Source organism: Nothoprocta perdicaria, unplaced genomic scaffold, assembly GCF_003342845.1.
Source record: "Nothoprocta perdicaria isolate Ctin4 unplaced genomic scaffold, notPer1 scaffold_39, whole genome shotgun sequence".
NCBI lineage: Eukaryota > Metazoa > Chordata > Aves > Tinamiformes > Tinamidae > Nothoprocta > Nothoprocta perdicaria.
The window spans coordinates 3,335,029-3,348,782 of NW_020455632.1; the positions used below are offsets into that span (position 1 = coordinate 3,335,029).

The 13,754-nt window shown below is 43.8% G+C and overlaps 1 protein-coding gene across 1 annotated transcript in view; it reads left to right on the top strand.

Annotated features, from left to right (window-relative positions):
* HS1BP3 (HCLS1 binding protein 3) overlaps window positions 1-13,754 on the top strand; it is a 45,745-nt gene that overhangs the window by 12,778 nt on the left and 19,213 nt on the right. The window contains exon 5 of the mRNA XM_026044887.1: window positions 1,619-1,841. Coding sequence (XP_025900672.1) covers window positions 1,619-1,841 — 223 coding nt within the window. The remainder of the gene's footprint in view (window positions 1-1,618; window positions 1,842-13,754) is intronic.

Genomic DNA, 13,754 nt, shown 5'->3' on the forward strand with positions numbered 1-13,754 from the left:
CAGGGAGTCACTGAATGAATGGAGCAGATGGGCTCTCTGCTCATAACCCAGCTGAGAACTGCCAAGCAGTGTTGGTTTTAAGGAGGTGAATTTGCAAGGTGCTAGCAAGTCACCATGTGTGAAATTGCAAAAGGGTCAAGTGAGGCCAAGCTAGAAGTTTTATGAGACTGGCAAGGGCACATTCTTGTGACCAAAGCTCTCAGACACRAAGCTCACAATTCATAGCAGCTTCCTACAGTCCGAAGGTGGGTGGAATTGCATAATACAAGCAAAATGATTTTGCCAAATAAACTTAGGAAGCTTTTTACTTTGTCTTTTTTTTTTTTTTTTCCTGACTGCATTCTCTTGAAAATAACCCTGTTAGACAGAAAAATCAGGATTTATCTTACTAAACCCTTTCTGGATATCGTGTAGATTTCTACAGCTGAATTAGCCTGTCAGTGGACAAACTTGTACAAATAACATGACCTGTTCATGAAAATCTGTCTCAGAGTAGTATGAACCTCACTCTGTAAACGAGATGGGATTCATCTTCTCACTCACTTRTATGTAAAGATAAATACACTGTAGATCTTCAAGCTGGTTGTGCAGACTTTCTTTACAGACAGTGGAGATACAGTCAATATGTTCAAGAATGTTTAAGGAGAACCCACCTTGCAAAATGTGGGTGTCTACATAAGGGTAAAATATGAAATGTCCTGATCTCCACTGCATAACCTGCTCAGCACTCCATACCTATATGGGAGCACAGGCTCAGTTGCCCAGAGTAGGTGCCCACATTTAGGCAGTGAATTCCCCCCTAGATAACTAGGCTGATGCAGACATATAAACCTGCATGAGATCCATCTCCCRAACAGTGATACCCTGAGATGAATCCCTGATTTTTTTTTTCTGTCATGATTTTCACTTGCCTATTTTTAGCTGGTTTTACCATTTTAAATCAGTTTCCTAAACATCCAGAGACACCACATCAAGGAATGGCTCTATGTTCCTTATTCTGSGTTTTGCATATAATTAGGGCAAGAAGACTTAGTCAAAGTAAATCTTTTCAGCTTGCTCCAAAACTGATGGATCTTGTATACTGAAGAGAGGTAAAACTTCAGAGTTTGTTTGGAAAAGCATATTGAAAAGCTGCCATGGAAACTACTTTTCCTATAGCCCATAAGAATTAAAGAAAGATGGGCTTTATCTCAGCTACCTATATAAAAGTCATTTACCTACATTTAAGCGTAGTATTTAGGCCCTCTCTGTAGCCAGTGGAGAGAAACAGGCACTTTCAGAGGGAAACTCATTCTTATCTTTGGATGAGTAACCATCTGGAAACTATGTTGTTTCCATTGACTATGGAAGGAATGCAAATAAGCAGTTTAGACATATGCTCCTCTGCTTTAAATAAAGTTCATTTCCTCTGTCTTTCTCTACTTAAATACTTAAAATTAGTGAACAAATTGAACATAGAATAATGCATCACTAGATGCAAGGGACTGTAAGGAACATTGAATGAGTTTCATATAGTTTAGCTCCCCAACCAAAATAATAAGAAACAGGTGCAATGTATTAAGTAAAACATGCTGTTATGCTGTGTAYTCAGTTTTGCTTCTATCATTGTATTTTGCAGGAACAAAATCTACTGGTGTCATTGACTTCAAGAGTAAAAACATTCCTGATGACAAGGACAAAGAAGATGAAGAAAATGAAGTATTGGATTTCTTCAAAGAGGAGAAGAAACCTGATGTAATCTCACAGCTTATGTCAGTGAAAAATGCTGAAAAAGGGCACAAAATAGAAGAGGAAGAGCAGGAAGAAGACGAAGAAGCTTTAGACCCTCTTGGTATAATGAGGTATGATTGACAGTGCCTTTGTTATATAGTTTTTAGCCCGTAGTCTCAGCTCCAGTATGTACTTTGCTGGATACTGAAGCATGCAACCACAAAATAGAAAGCTGACAGATTTCATTAGATTTGTTTCTCTGGCGCTCGCCAGTGTGCGTGCAATGTCTGAAACTTGCATCTAGAAAGAGGTGAAGTTAAAGCAACGTAAAGACCAGATGAATAGCATTTCAATTATGACATCCACGTGCAACCTTTCCTTTTCTTCTTCCTGTATCTGAAGAGATGACATGCCAGATGCCTCCAAGGCATARGCAAAAATAGCTTGAGAACCAAAATAATTGAATCAAACCTTGCTGAAGCTGGTCTCTGGCTTTGCTTACCTGTCCAATAGTTCTCAGACGATTATTTTATTCACTTCCTGTTGGAATTTGTCATTTTCCCAAGCCACCTCTAAATATAGAAGCCTGGAAACAAGCTTARTTTCTTGGTGACTGGGTTTATGAGTACTGGCTACATTTTTAGGGTGTCCTAAGCTTAAATGACCAAAGAAAAAGGCTTTATTGTTCTTAATCTTCAGCAAGCATTGAAGTTACCAGCATCCTCTGATTTATACTTTTTTTTTTTTTTTTTGCTTTGGACCCTTCCAGTGCTTCTAACATTCTCCTTCATAGCAATAGCCAGTAACTGATAGGAACAAGACAGAACCCTCTCTTCATATTTACTAATTACCTTGAATCRTTTACATAAGGATCATTCATCCAAGGTTGTTTTCTAAGCCTGAGTCTCCCACACTAAAGTCTAGGTCAACCTAGGTCTTCCACTAAAGTTCTAGGTCAACCTAGAATGATTAATACTGGAAGCACCATTTGGACATTTTGCATGCTGTATAATCTCATGTAATGGTTGCCTTCCAAATTTAATCTTTTGTACTTAAGGCTTTTCATCCTTTCCATGTTACTAGAAAACTTTAAATATTATTCTTTTGACAACGCATGTGCTTAATTACTCAACATCAAAATTATTCCCTTGTTGAAGAAAGATTTTTAAAAAGTTAAATAACTATTTACAATGAGAAGATAGATAAAACAGTACTTCCCGCAAAGTGGTCCTTAGTTGGTAAGCTTACAGAAGAAGCTGTCCTTTTTTGGATAGGAAAATGATCTATTGAGTTAGAAAATGCAATGTTGTATTTTCCCACTTCAAACAAGTATAAGCTGTAAAGAATTTGCCATGCCAAAACAAGCMAGAAGTTGGCTTTTCTGCTCTGCAGTTTGACATAGCACTTGAAAGTCTGATTATTTTGGTGTTTTAGTGCATTGAAGGTGAACAGATCTTGTATGTAATCCTCATTCAGTTTATTGCTTCTATTCTTCCTGTGAACATAATTCATACTGAATCAGAGTAACCTGGTTTCAATAAGAGAGTCTTTACTGATATGGAGTTGCAGTACAATGCATGCAATAAGATTTCTTCTCCTTTCTAAACCCATGCTTGGCTATATTAAAAAAAAATATATGATTTTTTTTTTGTGAATCTCACAGGCAGAAATGTGACAGTGGAAATGGGAATCCTGAGTCTGATTTTACATTTTCTCTATACTCATCTATTTAACACGGCTTTCATGGAAGATATTCCTAATTCCAATCAGTGGAGACTGATAGGACTTAAACACTTTTTCCCAGCTTTATGCTACCTAGTAATAGGTGTCCAGGTGAGAGGCAGAAGATTGAAGTCAAGACGTCCTCAGTGTGAGGGTGACAGAGCCCTGGAACAGGCTGCCCAGGGAGGTTGTAGAGTCTCCTTCTCTGGAGGTCTTCAAAACCCGCCTGGATGCCGCCCTGTGCCCYGTGCTCTGGGTGTCCCTGCTTGAGCAGAGGGGTTGGACTAGATGATCTCTAGAGGTCTGTTCCAACCTCAACCATTCTGTGATTCTCAGTGGATGGGCATCTCTAGGGTCTATTTTAAAGTGTCTTCTATGCCCATTACAATCATAGGTGCTGGCCTGAAGAGGGAGTTTACATGGCTGACAGGTTCTGTGCTTCAGACATGGTTGAAGGGAGTTTGAACTGCAGAATAAAGTGAGTTGACACAGGCTAGATAAAGATATTTCGTAGTTAACTTCTTCCTAATACATAGGACGGGGTGTTCCAAGGGTTAGTAGTGTCGTCACCCTTTGAAAAGGCCATTCAGCTGGAGAAGAACAAAGAAACAACCACAAAAAAAGCTTCCATGACCCTTTTCCGTTGTGAAAAACATTTGAGAAGATGCAAAGTCAGCAGTGCAGGAAGCCAGCCCATTGCCAGCRCCATCAGTGCCTGCGGTGTTTTGAGCAGGAGTTCAGACCTACACTGAATCATGCATTTGGCAGAATCTTACAGCTTTTTCTTCCTTTTGGATGGAGATGAAAATGACTCTGGCAGCACAAGCTCCGTGCGTTTTCCTTGCACCTCKTTTGGAAACAACTTTCTGCTCCCGGCCCAAAAGGCAGTGACTTGGTTTTGCTCCAGCACTGTCACGGTGCTGCTGAACCACCACATACACAGTCAAATACACTGGCTAATACAGCTAAGTAGGGTCTTTTTTAAAAAAGAAATAGGGTTTGTCTGCTAAATAAATATTACTAAATTAGGGTCTTTTTTGTATTACTGTTGGTAATCCACATGCAGGCTCATGATGGCCTGGTGCCTGCTGCCCGGAGGAGATATCCCAGTTGTTCAAATTCCCATCTCCACGTTCAAGGCTATGTCTGAGTTGCTTTTGCACGTCTGCTGGGTGACTCACTGGCCAGTTTGGTGCTCTTGTGAGCATAAATGGAGGTCAACAAACCCACCATGTTTCTCTGATACATGATCCTTAGGCCCAAAAGCTTGCTCTCTGTATTTGCAGAGTGCTCCTGAGCCATGTCTTAGCAACAGGAAGGGTTTTTTGTTTGTCCCTTGCCCAAACTCAGGGACATTTCCAAAACCACACACACACAGCATGTCACAGTGTGTGGTTTTGGAAATGTATGTGCCACAGTGTGGCACTTTCAAGTTCCCTTGCCTATGTTTAGCTCTTTTGTGGAATGGAAGGTGCTCAAATTTAGCTCTGTGGTGCAGTGATATAATTCAAATGAAATATGATTTCTGGGAATGACTTTTTTTCTCCTTGTCTCTTGCTTCCATCTSCATAGTTTGGAGTTTTGTTATTCTGATGTACAGTTGCCAGCTGCTCTGCATTTTTTTTCTGCACATCTGTAGAAATCCCTTCATCTTTGGACAGAATTATGCAGGTCCTGTGGGAATAACCACTCCTAACACTTTGTAACCTGGTCCTTTGACATCAGCTGTGTCATGGAAGTTGAACATAGTATACTCCTTGCTGTATCAGTGGCACATTTTTAGCTCTGATCCATTTTTCTTTAAACAGTTAAAATCTCTTTAATTAACAGTTTAAATAGTTAAAAATCTCTTTCTCTTCTGGTGAACCCTTTGAATATCCCTTTGCTGAAAAGTTAAAATTCCCTTATGGTGTGAGCTCACCCCACACATTTCACCCCATAACACAGGCAAAACATTAGGTATGTTATATATTGACTCATCTTTTCTCCCTTATTGTTCTCCTTAAAACAAATGCAATACTACTGTTTATCAATCTTTTTAGATCCATGTATCTCAACATTTGTAGGTAGGTGTTTTTAAGTACTTACCAGACTATCATAGCACTTTAATAACACATCTAGGTTTTTAGAGAGGCAGTGTCCTTTAATGGCTGGCTCTTAAAGGACTTCCCTGGCAAGGGAATTCTTTGATTCTGTGATTGCAAGGAGTTCTTTACCTGGAATACCTTCAAGGATAAAAGAAGCAAGAGCAGTAGATCCAGAAGTGAAAGGCATCCAAGAGAGTCAYGAGGTAGAGGAGCTATTTTGATGATACTTCCAAAATTTCTGCCATGGAAAAAGATGTAATTTGGTGGTTGTTTGAGAAAAGTTTTGCATGGCTTGAGGTGTATGAAACCAGATCCTTTTATCAGTGCTAGTGCATTAACCAATGCCCAGGGCTGTGGTCAGAGGCCAACAGGCTCTGTGTGGCCCTGTCGAGAATGGTGCATTCCCCATGCTCCAGGTTAGGTCTGTGATTTCCAGACTGCCCCCTGGAAGTGGCTGCTGGCCCGGGCCAGCTCCTGGGCTGTAGTTGGGACAGTTTAGGAGAGGGCTGGATGGCTAGTCCTAGGGGAGCACCCGAGGCTCTTCTAACAGCTGATCTGTAGCACTGGTTTTGCTGGTGGTCATAAGATGCCTGAGCGTGACCAAGTGCGACTTTCTAGCTCTAAATCTTACAGCAGCTCGATTGAAAAATATATCAGGGGAGCTGAATGAGCTGGGTTTTGTCTCTTACCTCTGTGGATGAACTGTGCAGTTTTCCCCTTTGTAGGGCCTTCAGCATCTCTCTTCTCTCACTTGGTGTGTAACACCGAATTTAGTACCTGCCATCAGTTTACTGCAAGAACCCGCAGGCCCCAGCATCCCTGAGCAAAGCAGCACTGACTTTTTTTGCAAAAGGAACAACCCAACGAGTACCCAACGAGTTAAAACACACAGCAGCCCTCCACATGTCTTTTTATAGAAATGATTAAATTTTGAAGTAATTGGCGTTCACCAGCTTGAAAGCACCCACCTTTTCCTGTACTTTCCTGCATCCATCAGCAATTAGCACCCATCACGACAGCTTCTTTACACGCGGCCTTCCCTCCTTTCCGTCCTTTTTCCTTTGCTGCTCTAAATCTTTCCAATGACTGCATATCCATATCCTCCCTCAGTCCTTTTCTTTTCCTGGAAAACTGTACGGAGGGAGGAGGTCGGTATTCCYCGAGCAGAGCCCTTCTGTCTCCTCGTGCATCCTTGGCAGCTCTCGCCTCCGCTCTGGCCTTTGCTGTTGTTTCAGTGGATTTCCCCCCATGACTTATCTTCATCCAGGTCTGTGCACGTGGCGAGGCTGCAGCTTTGCATCTGTGGTGGGTAAACACAAACGCAGCTAACTCCTAACAACAGCCCGGAAAGGATGAGGCCAGCGAGAGCAGACTTCTTGAGGGCCCCCTGCCAGAAGTATTTTTAAAATCCCTGTCACTGGTTGTTGCTGAGATCAAGCTCAGCCATTGCTGGTGCCAAAGGTTTGTGATCTCTTGGTTTAGTCATTTAGGGGATTAATAAAGGACTCGGGGCCAATTCTGGCTGCAAAGCAGGTGATTGCCCTGAGCATTGGAGTGGTGGGGAGGGAGCAGGCAGCTGGTGCTGGCCTTGCCAAGCCCTGCAGAGCCAGGCAGGCTGCGGGAGGAGGCACCTCGGGACACGGACCAGCAGTTAGTGCTGGAGAGCTACCCACCGAACAGATGGTCTGCAGTAAAGCTGCCAAAGTGTGTGTTTAGCTGCTCACCTGCTGGTCTTGGTCAGCAGAGTTGTTACTCCTGAGCTGTCTCTCATGCTCCTCAGGCATCCTCCTGCTCTTCAGTGACTCCTCTCGCCCTGGCCAGCTAAGCACATAGCTCCTGCTCTGGATCCAGGAGGATTCACATACAGCTGCAGGAACACCTATGTCTCCTGATGGGCTGAGAGAGGGCGGAGGTGCCCCCATAGCAAAGTGAGAGGATCCAGGTTATGTTTTCTCTGATGAATTTCAATACTTAGAACAATGAACAAGGCGGGGAAGAAGCAAGAGCTTTGTTTCCCTAGCCTGCTGGTTTAGGGCACCCCGTGCTCACAGCTGCGAGGCCTTCAGAGTTTGAACAGGCAGATCTTTATGTTCTGACAGTTGTTGAGTCACAGTTTTAGGTTGCCAGGCATGCTCGGCTGTCGCTTCTGCCAAGTGACACAAATATTTGTCGCAATTCCAGTCCAGCTGCTGTCAGATTGGCGACTTGTGAAACCTCAGTAAACAACCCTGTTGGTCGTYCCCTGAAACATTTTTGGTGGTTGAAACTTTTCCTAAAAAGCAGGAACCTAGTTAGTCTCTTGTAGTGTTCTTCTCCATAAAAGAAAGGAAAAAGAAGAAAATGCAAATAAGTAAAATGCARTACTCCTGCCTTGCAATCAGGAGTCTTGTTATGGATATGAAAAGGATTTAGGCCTCTTTTTTCATTCCTGTCCTTTCGCAGTTGCTAACGTCGTGCTCAAGAAAACATGGGATTTTCTGGAACTCTTGGGTTTCTGCCTGAATTCTCCAAGTTATATAAATGTTTCTTCTTTATTTGGCAGGTGAATGCAAACAAACAAACAAACCCACCCTGTGGCTGTATCCATTTCCAGCAATTAGAAAGAACTGTAGGTGGTAAATCAGGGCTAGGACACTCGGACCAACAGACAGGTCTGGAGAGGAGTGGATGCCCTGGGATAACTTAGGGAGCTGAATTTGGCTGCTCCCTTGTTTTCTTTCAGTTTAGACCTAGTCACTTCCCTGACTCAAGGGAAACTTAGGAGAGTCGCTTTCTCCCTCGTGCCAGCATTGTCCTTAGCTGCCTTCCTATTTCCTGCCTAGTGTTTCTGGTCCTAAAATATTATGCAGTCATTATTTCCCTCTTTATTTACCTTGAAGCAATTGCCTTGCTTAAACTTCAGTTTGTGAGTTGTTTTTATGCCTGGCTTGAGTGATTCCAGTATGTTTGCAGCTGCAACCTGAGGATCTTCAGGGAAGGAATTTAAGTAATTATTTTAATGGTCTTCATTTTCTCTCTGATTAGAACACCAAATATAATTTTATGGGATTTATGATTGGTGATTTTGAGTTGATACCATCATCGTGCACCCAAAGGACTGAGTAATTGTGCAGTGCTCTAGCTGTGAGTGCCATCCAGCAGTGCTGTCAGGCAGAACCCAAATGTGACTGCACCTGGGATAAAACACAGGAAGAAGCTCACACCGTAATGCTGCACCTCATTGCAGCATCAGGCAGTAAGGGAAAAACGTGCAACTCATTTGGTAACACAGAGGTAATTGCACCAATGTAAATTTAACTACCCAGTTTGTAATTTCACCAGCTCAGGAGAGTCTGCTGTTAAGAAGCTCATGGGATTTTCAGTGGGCCTGGTGCMTTATTTGCAATATATTAAAGCAAGAAAACTTGCCACACACCCACATTTTTCTGTATATACGAGTCTTATAAAACCATGTCAGAGAAGTGGAATGAAATCACATTGCCACTAGCTGGCACCAGTTTTCAAGCAATTCCTATAGTGCTTTAAGTGAACTCTCTGCCTTCGTTTTTTTCATGCTCAACAGCAGCATGTGGTCATTTGCAGCACTGAGGAGCTAAACAGCAGTGAAGGCAGAGGCTGCCGTGAGGCATTTTGCTGGCACATTAAGTAAGTCCTAATCTAGCAGACAGATAAGTAGGAAGCAGTGGATTCTTAAAGGGCACAGGATAAATTTACAGCTACAGAGAATGAAAAGTTAGGGTTTTTGTTTTGTTTTTACTATTATGATTCCTGCTTTGGAAGAGCGTTGAGCATGAGGTAATTGGGCAGATCTAAACATGCTTTGTTTCATGGACTTTAGAATAATAGGATGACTCAGGTCCTTAATTAGAATAAAAAAGCATTACCTCATCGATTAGCCTGCTCCTTTCACTGAGGCAGGGGAAATCTTTAGTCAGTAGATCCAAAGAACTGTTTGTAAACGAGACACTGTTCATGTGGGACAGATTCAGAACTGCCCTGTTTTTGTTTTTATGTTTTTGGGTTTTTTTTCCTGTTCACTGTGTTTAGCAGAATTGCTTGCTCTGGTAGTTGTCTGTAGGGCTGAATATGTGCTCAGCTAAATCAAGATGAGGGAACTTGCTTTTCCGTTCATCCAATGCTGTCAAGTTCCCAACTTAGCAGACTTTAATAAAGACATTGTTACTGCTTTGCTTTCAAAATAGCTTTTGAAAAACTGTTTTTGGAAATGAACTATATAATCTTTCCAAAAACACGTGAATTGGCCATTGTAACTGTGGGCTGGTACTAACTAACATACCTGGGGGATCAGAGCCCCTTGGTACAATGCCCCTTGCAGCATTTAACTGGATCAGGGAACACCCGAAGTGCCCACAGAGGGAGGTTTGTTCAGAAGCACAGACATAAAGCTGGGATTTGGCAGGTTTTGCTGCTGCTCTTGAAACCTCAGAAAGGTTGCTTCTTGGGTAGAGTATTTAAAAGCTAGATTTCTCCATTATGTCTTTGGTAAAAGCAGTAAAACTAATTTCATAAGTCTGCCTTGAAAAAGTTCATTTTTGCTTAGAGGTCCGAGGTCTTGCAGKGGAACATCTATTAGAAATATTGAGATCATTTTGATGACAGTTGTCACTAAAGTTAAAGAATGCTTCCTATTACCTTTCATATCTTTTGGACAAGGCTCCAAACCCTTTTTATCGTATTGCCTGACATCACCATGTCTGTCCAGGTCAGAAAGGGATAAGATTTATCATCACAGTGAACTGTACAGCTGTGGAAGATGTTTGAACTGTGACTTAACTAGGGAATAAAACTGGACAGGAACTGTAGTCTTGCTCTGTGCCAACTAGAATGATGTAGCCCCTGACCGTGCATCAAAAACCTTTTGCCCTCTGGGGCAAGGTGACCACATCCGAAGTGGAAAAGACTCTGAGCTTATACTGATTTCTAACCTATGTCCAGGCATTATTTGAAATTCAGTAATTAGCTTATGCCAAATACACGCCAAGAAGCATGTTAACAGTTCACAAGAAGGTCATTGTGGGCAAGCAGCTAAGTTGAGGCCCTGACCATGTTGTTTGCAAGTAGAGATGTTGGCTTTCCATTCTGCACAACGTGTCTGGAGAAGGAGCACATGTAGGAGCACATGTACAGGACCCTGTAGAGAGGCTTTTCTCCATGCAGACTGCAATGAGTCTGGCACTTGAGGATGTTCCATGAGCATGAAATGCCAGGGATGATTGTAGCTTTTATCATTGTTCAGTTTAATTGTTGGCCGGGGAGCTTGGGAGGGCAGAGTCCCTTTCACCTCAACCTTGCTCATGCCAGAAGTGTTTGCTGAACCCACCAAATAAATCCTGGCAATTAAAGGACTACTTAAAATATGTATCCAGTTCTTGGAGGACATTTCTACACAAGGAAACTGAACAGCAGGGCTGGGACATGGGCCCAAACAGTCATCCATATAGTTAAATTAGCTGCCTGGTTACAGTGACCTGTTCCAGCCAGTTATCTTTTAGACAGTGAGAGGCAAAGCTTGGGCGTTAGCCTACGACTGGACACACAGCCTATATTTTGAAGTATRATGCAAGATCAGCTGCATGGATGTGAGTGATGCCCTGTCAGTTGGCATCAGGGCTAGGGAAAGGTCTTGGCCTGGTTTATTTACTAGTATATGCTGTTGCTCTGGGGTCTGTTCTATGACCATGCATGACTTTCTGTAATAACTTCAACTGACTTGGCACAATATACAGAGTGGTCAGAGTGGCTGGTATGGGAGATTTCCAAGACTTTTCTCTGTTCTATTTTTTTTTCTTTTTGCCTATAATAGGATGTTGGGCATTCTTGAAGGCATCATTAAACACAGAAGAGAGCGTCTTGGCCTCAAAGCCACTCTACTAGCCCCATTTGCTAAAAAATTCTTGTTTTTCACTTATGTGATGGGTTATCTGCCAGCATAGGTGGCTCCTCTGTATAACAGTCTTGCCATAGAAGCCCTTTTTCCCCGACTCATCCTTGTTTCTTGTCTTGGCAGTGAGTGACAGAGAGGCAATTCCTGTAATAGAATAAAACAAATATGTTCTTAAGAGGCTCTTGAGGGCTAACCCTCCCTCCCTCCCTTGGGGCTGTTACAGCAAACCCTTGATTCATTAGGGTTGTTTTTATTTGCTCAGTGATGGTGCCAGGAGACAAGGGCAGAGTCGCACCATTCAGGATGCTCAAACAGGAAGGAGAAGAGTGTGGTCCCACTTGGTGTTGCCGGCCAAGATCGTAAGGGAATTAGTTTCAGTTCCCCGTTTCRAAGGCTTCCTGTTTAGATTTGCGGGCAAGTCACTTCTGTTTTTCAGCACCTAGTTTTAGTTCCCTATCTGTTGAAGCGGGGTGTTGGCATTCCCTGCCACGCAGGGGTGCAGCGAGGGTGACTTTGGAAGGTTCCTTTCTGCATCATCACCCCTCCTGCCCTCTGCTATCTTGCCTATCTCTTCTCCTGGGATCTGCTGGGACTTGCAGCTCCTTGCAGGGGCCTTGCCCAAGAGGCAGCACGGAGGAGACTGCATCAAGCTCATCCCTGTGCACAGTGGCAGGATCTCCTCAGGCCTGCGCCTTCCAGAAGCAGCCCTGCCTTCCTCCCACACGCGTGTCCCAGGTGCCTTGCTTTTCAGGCTGTCACTTCGCTGGGCTCCAGCAGACCCCTCGCTTCCTTTCTCTCTTGTCAGCTAAAACTCAGATACAGAGTCGTAATTCTAGGAATCCCATCCAAGGCTAGGGAAAACCTGGGACCAAGTGCAAGACAGCAGTAATACAGCCCTGTTCCAGGATGCTCTCATTCAGCAGCACAGCTGTATGTGCTGCCTCCTGCTTTTATGGCATCTCTGCTATGGGGTTTGGTGACAGAGCCCTGGAACAGGCTGCCCAGGGAGGTTGTGGAGTCTCCTTCTCTGGAGGTCTTCAAAACCCGCCTGGATGCCACCCTGTGCCCCGTGCCCTGAGTGTTGGACTAGATGATCTCTAGAGGTCCCTTCCAACCTCAACCCTTCTGTGATTCTGTGGTGGCCGTGGTGGCTAGGGAGCCGCAAAACCCTTCCCTTCACAACATGTAAATAGGAATCCAATTAAGAAAGAAAAAAAAAATGGTGAAAGAAAAAAAAMCAGCTCTTTTTCTGTTGGCTGCAGAAAGCAGCTCCTTGGCAGCTGCCTTTGCAGAGCCCCAGTGTCTTGTGCAGGAGGGCGAGTTTTGTCTCTCCGGTGCTTCCTCCTGTGCCGCTTCCTGCAGGCTGAACAACAGCAGCCGCTGCAAGAGCACAAGTAGCATTTGCTTCGTGCAGTAAGCCATATGCATGGCCTGGAGAATATTTCACCAGGGCAATTTTAACTGCCCTCTCCAAAAATAAATATCCAAAGGCAAGAAAGCTGCACTTTTATTTTTGTGGAAGCAGGCTTGATTTTGGGATTGGCAGGAGGAGGTRGCAGTAGCATTCAGCTCCAGCACTGTCACACCGTGTCCTTCTAGAATTTCATTCCTGCGGCGCCGTCTCTGTGTTGTGACCATAGGTTTATTTTCCCTGGGTGCAGCAGGCAGAACAGCAACGAGGAAGAAGTGACCCCTGCAGAGCGCGTGGTGAGGGAGGGACCCTGGCTGAGGAAGAGGATGGAAAAACGGGCTCAGCTTTGTCTTCCTTCCTCAGGTTGTGCCAAGACACCACTCTTTTAAAGCAGTCAGTGTCCGAGCAAGGACACCGCYTGGCCGCTGCAGGAGTCTGCTCACCACCTTGGTAACTTCTCCAGCTTTTAATAAGCGGTCTAGATGTAGCGTGACAGGTATGTCGAGCAAGATTGTAGACTGGAACATGATTTGTATTTTGCCAGTGGTTTTYGTGGACTCTGCAGGTACTAGGCAAAAAAAGGAAGGGGGCTAGAGGCAGCGTTTCCCACAGAGCCCCTAGAATTAGAGATTTTTAGAATTAGGGAGAGACCAGAGGTTTTCAGAGGCAAACATCCTCTTTTGTTGATTTAGGAATTAGAGGCTTGTCTGTTCACAGGAAACTAGCAGCCAGAGCTGGGCCCACCTTCCTCCTTCTTGTAGCCGTTGGATGAGGTGAGGAGCGGCAGCACTGTGGGAATCATCTCCTGCTGAGGAGCCCAGTGTGAGGCCAGGAGATGTGGTGATACCAACAGTTGCAAATCTTATTAAATTTGACTTAACAGCTGTGAATGTCCCMCTGGAAATGTGCCATCAACTAA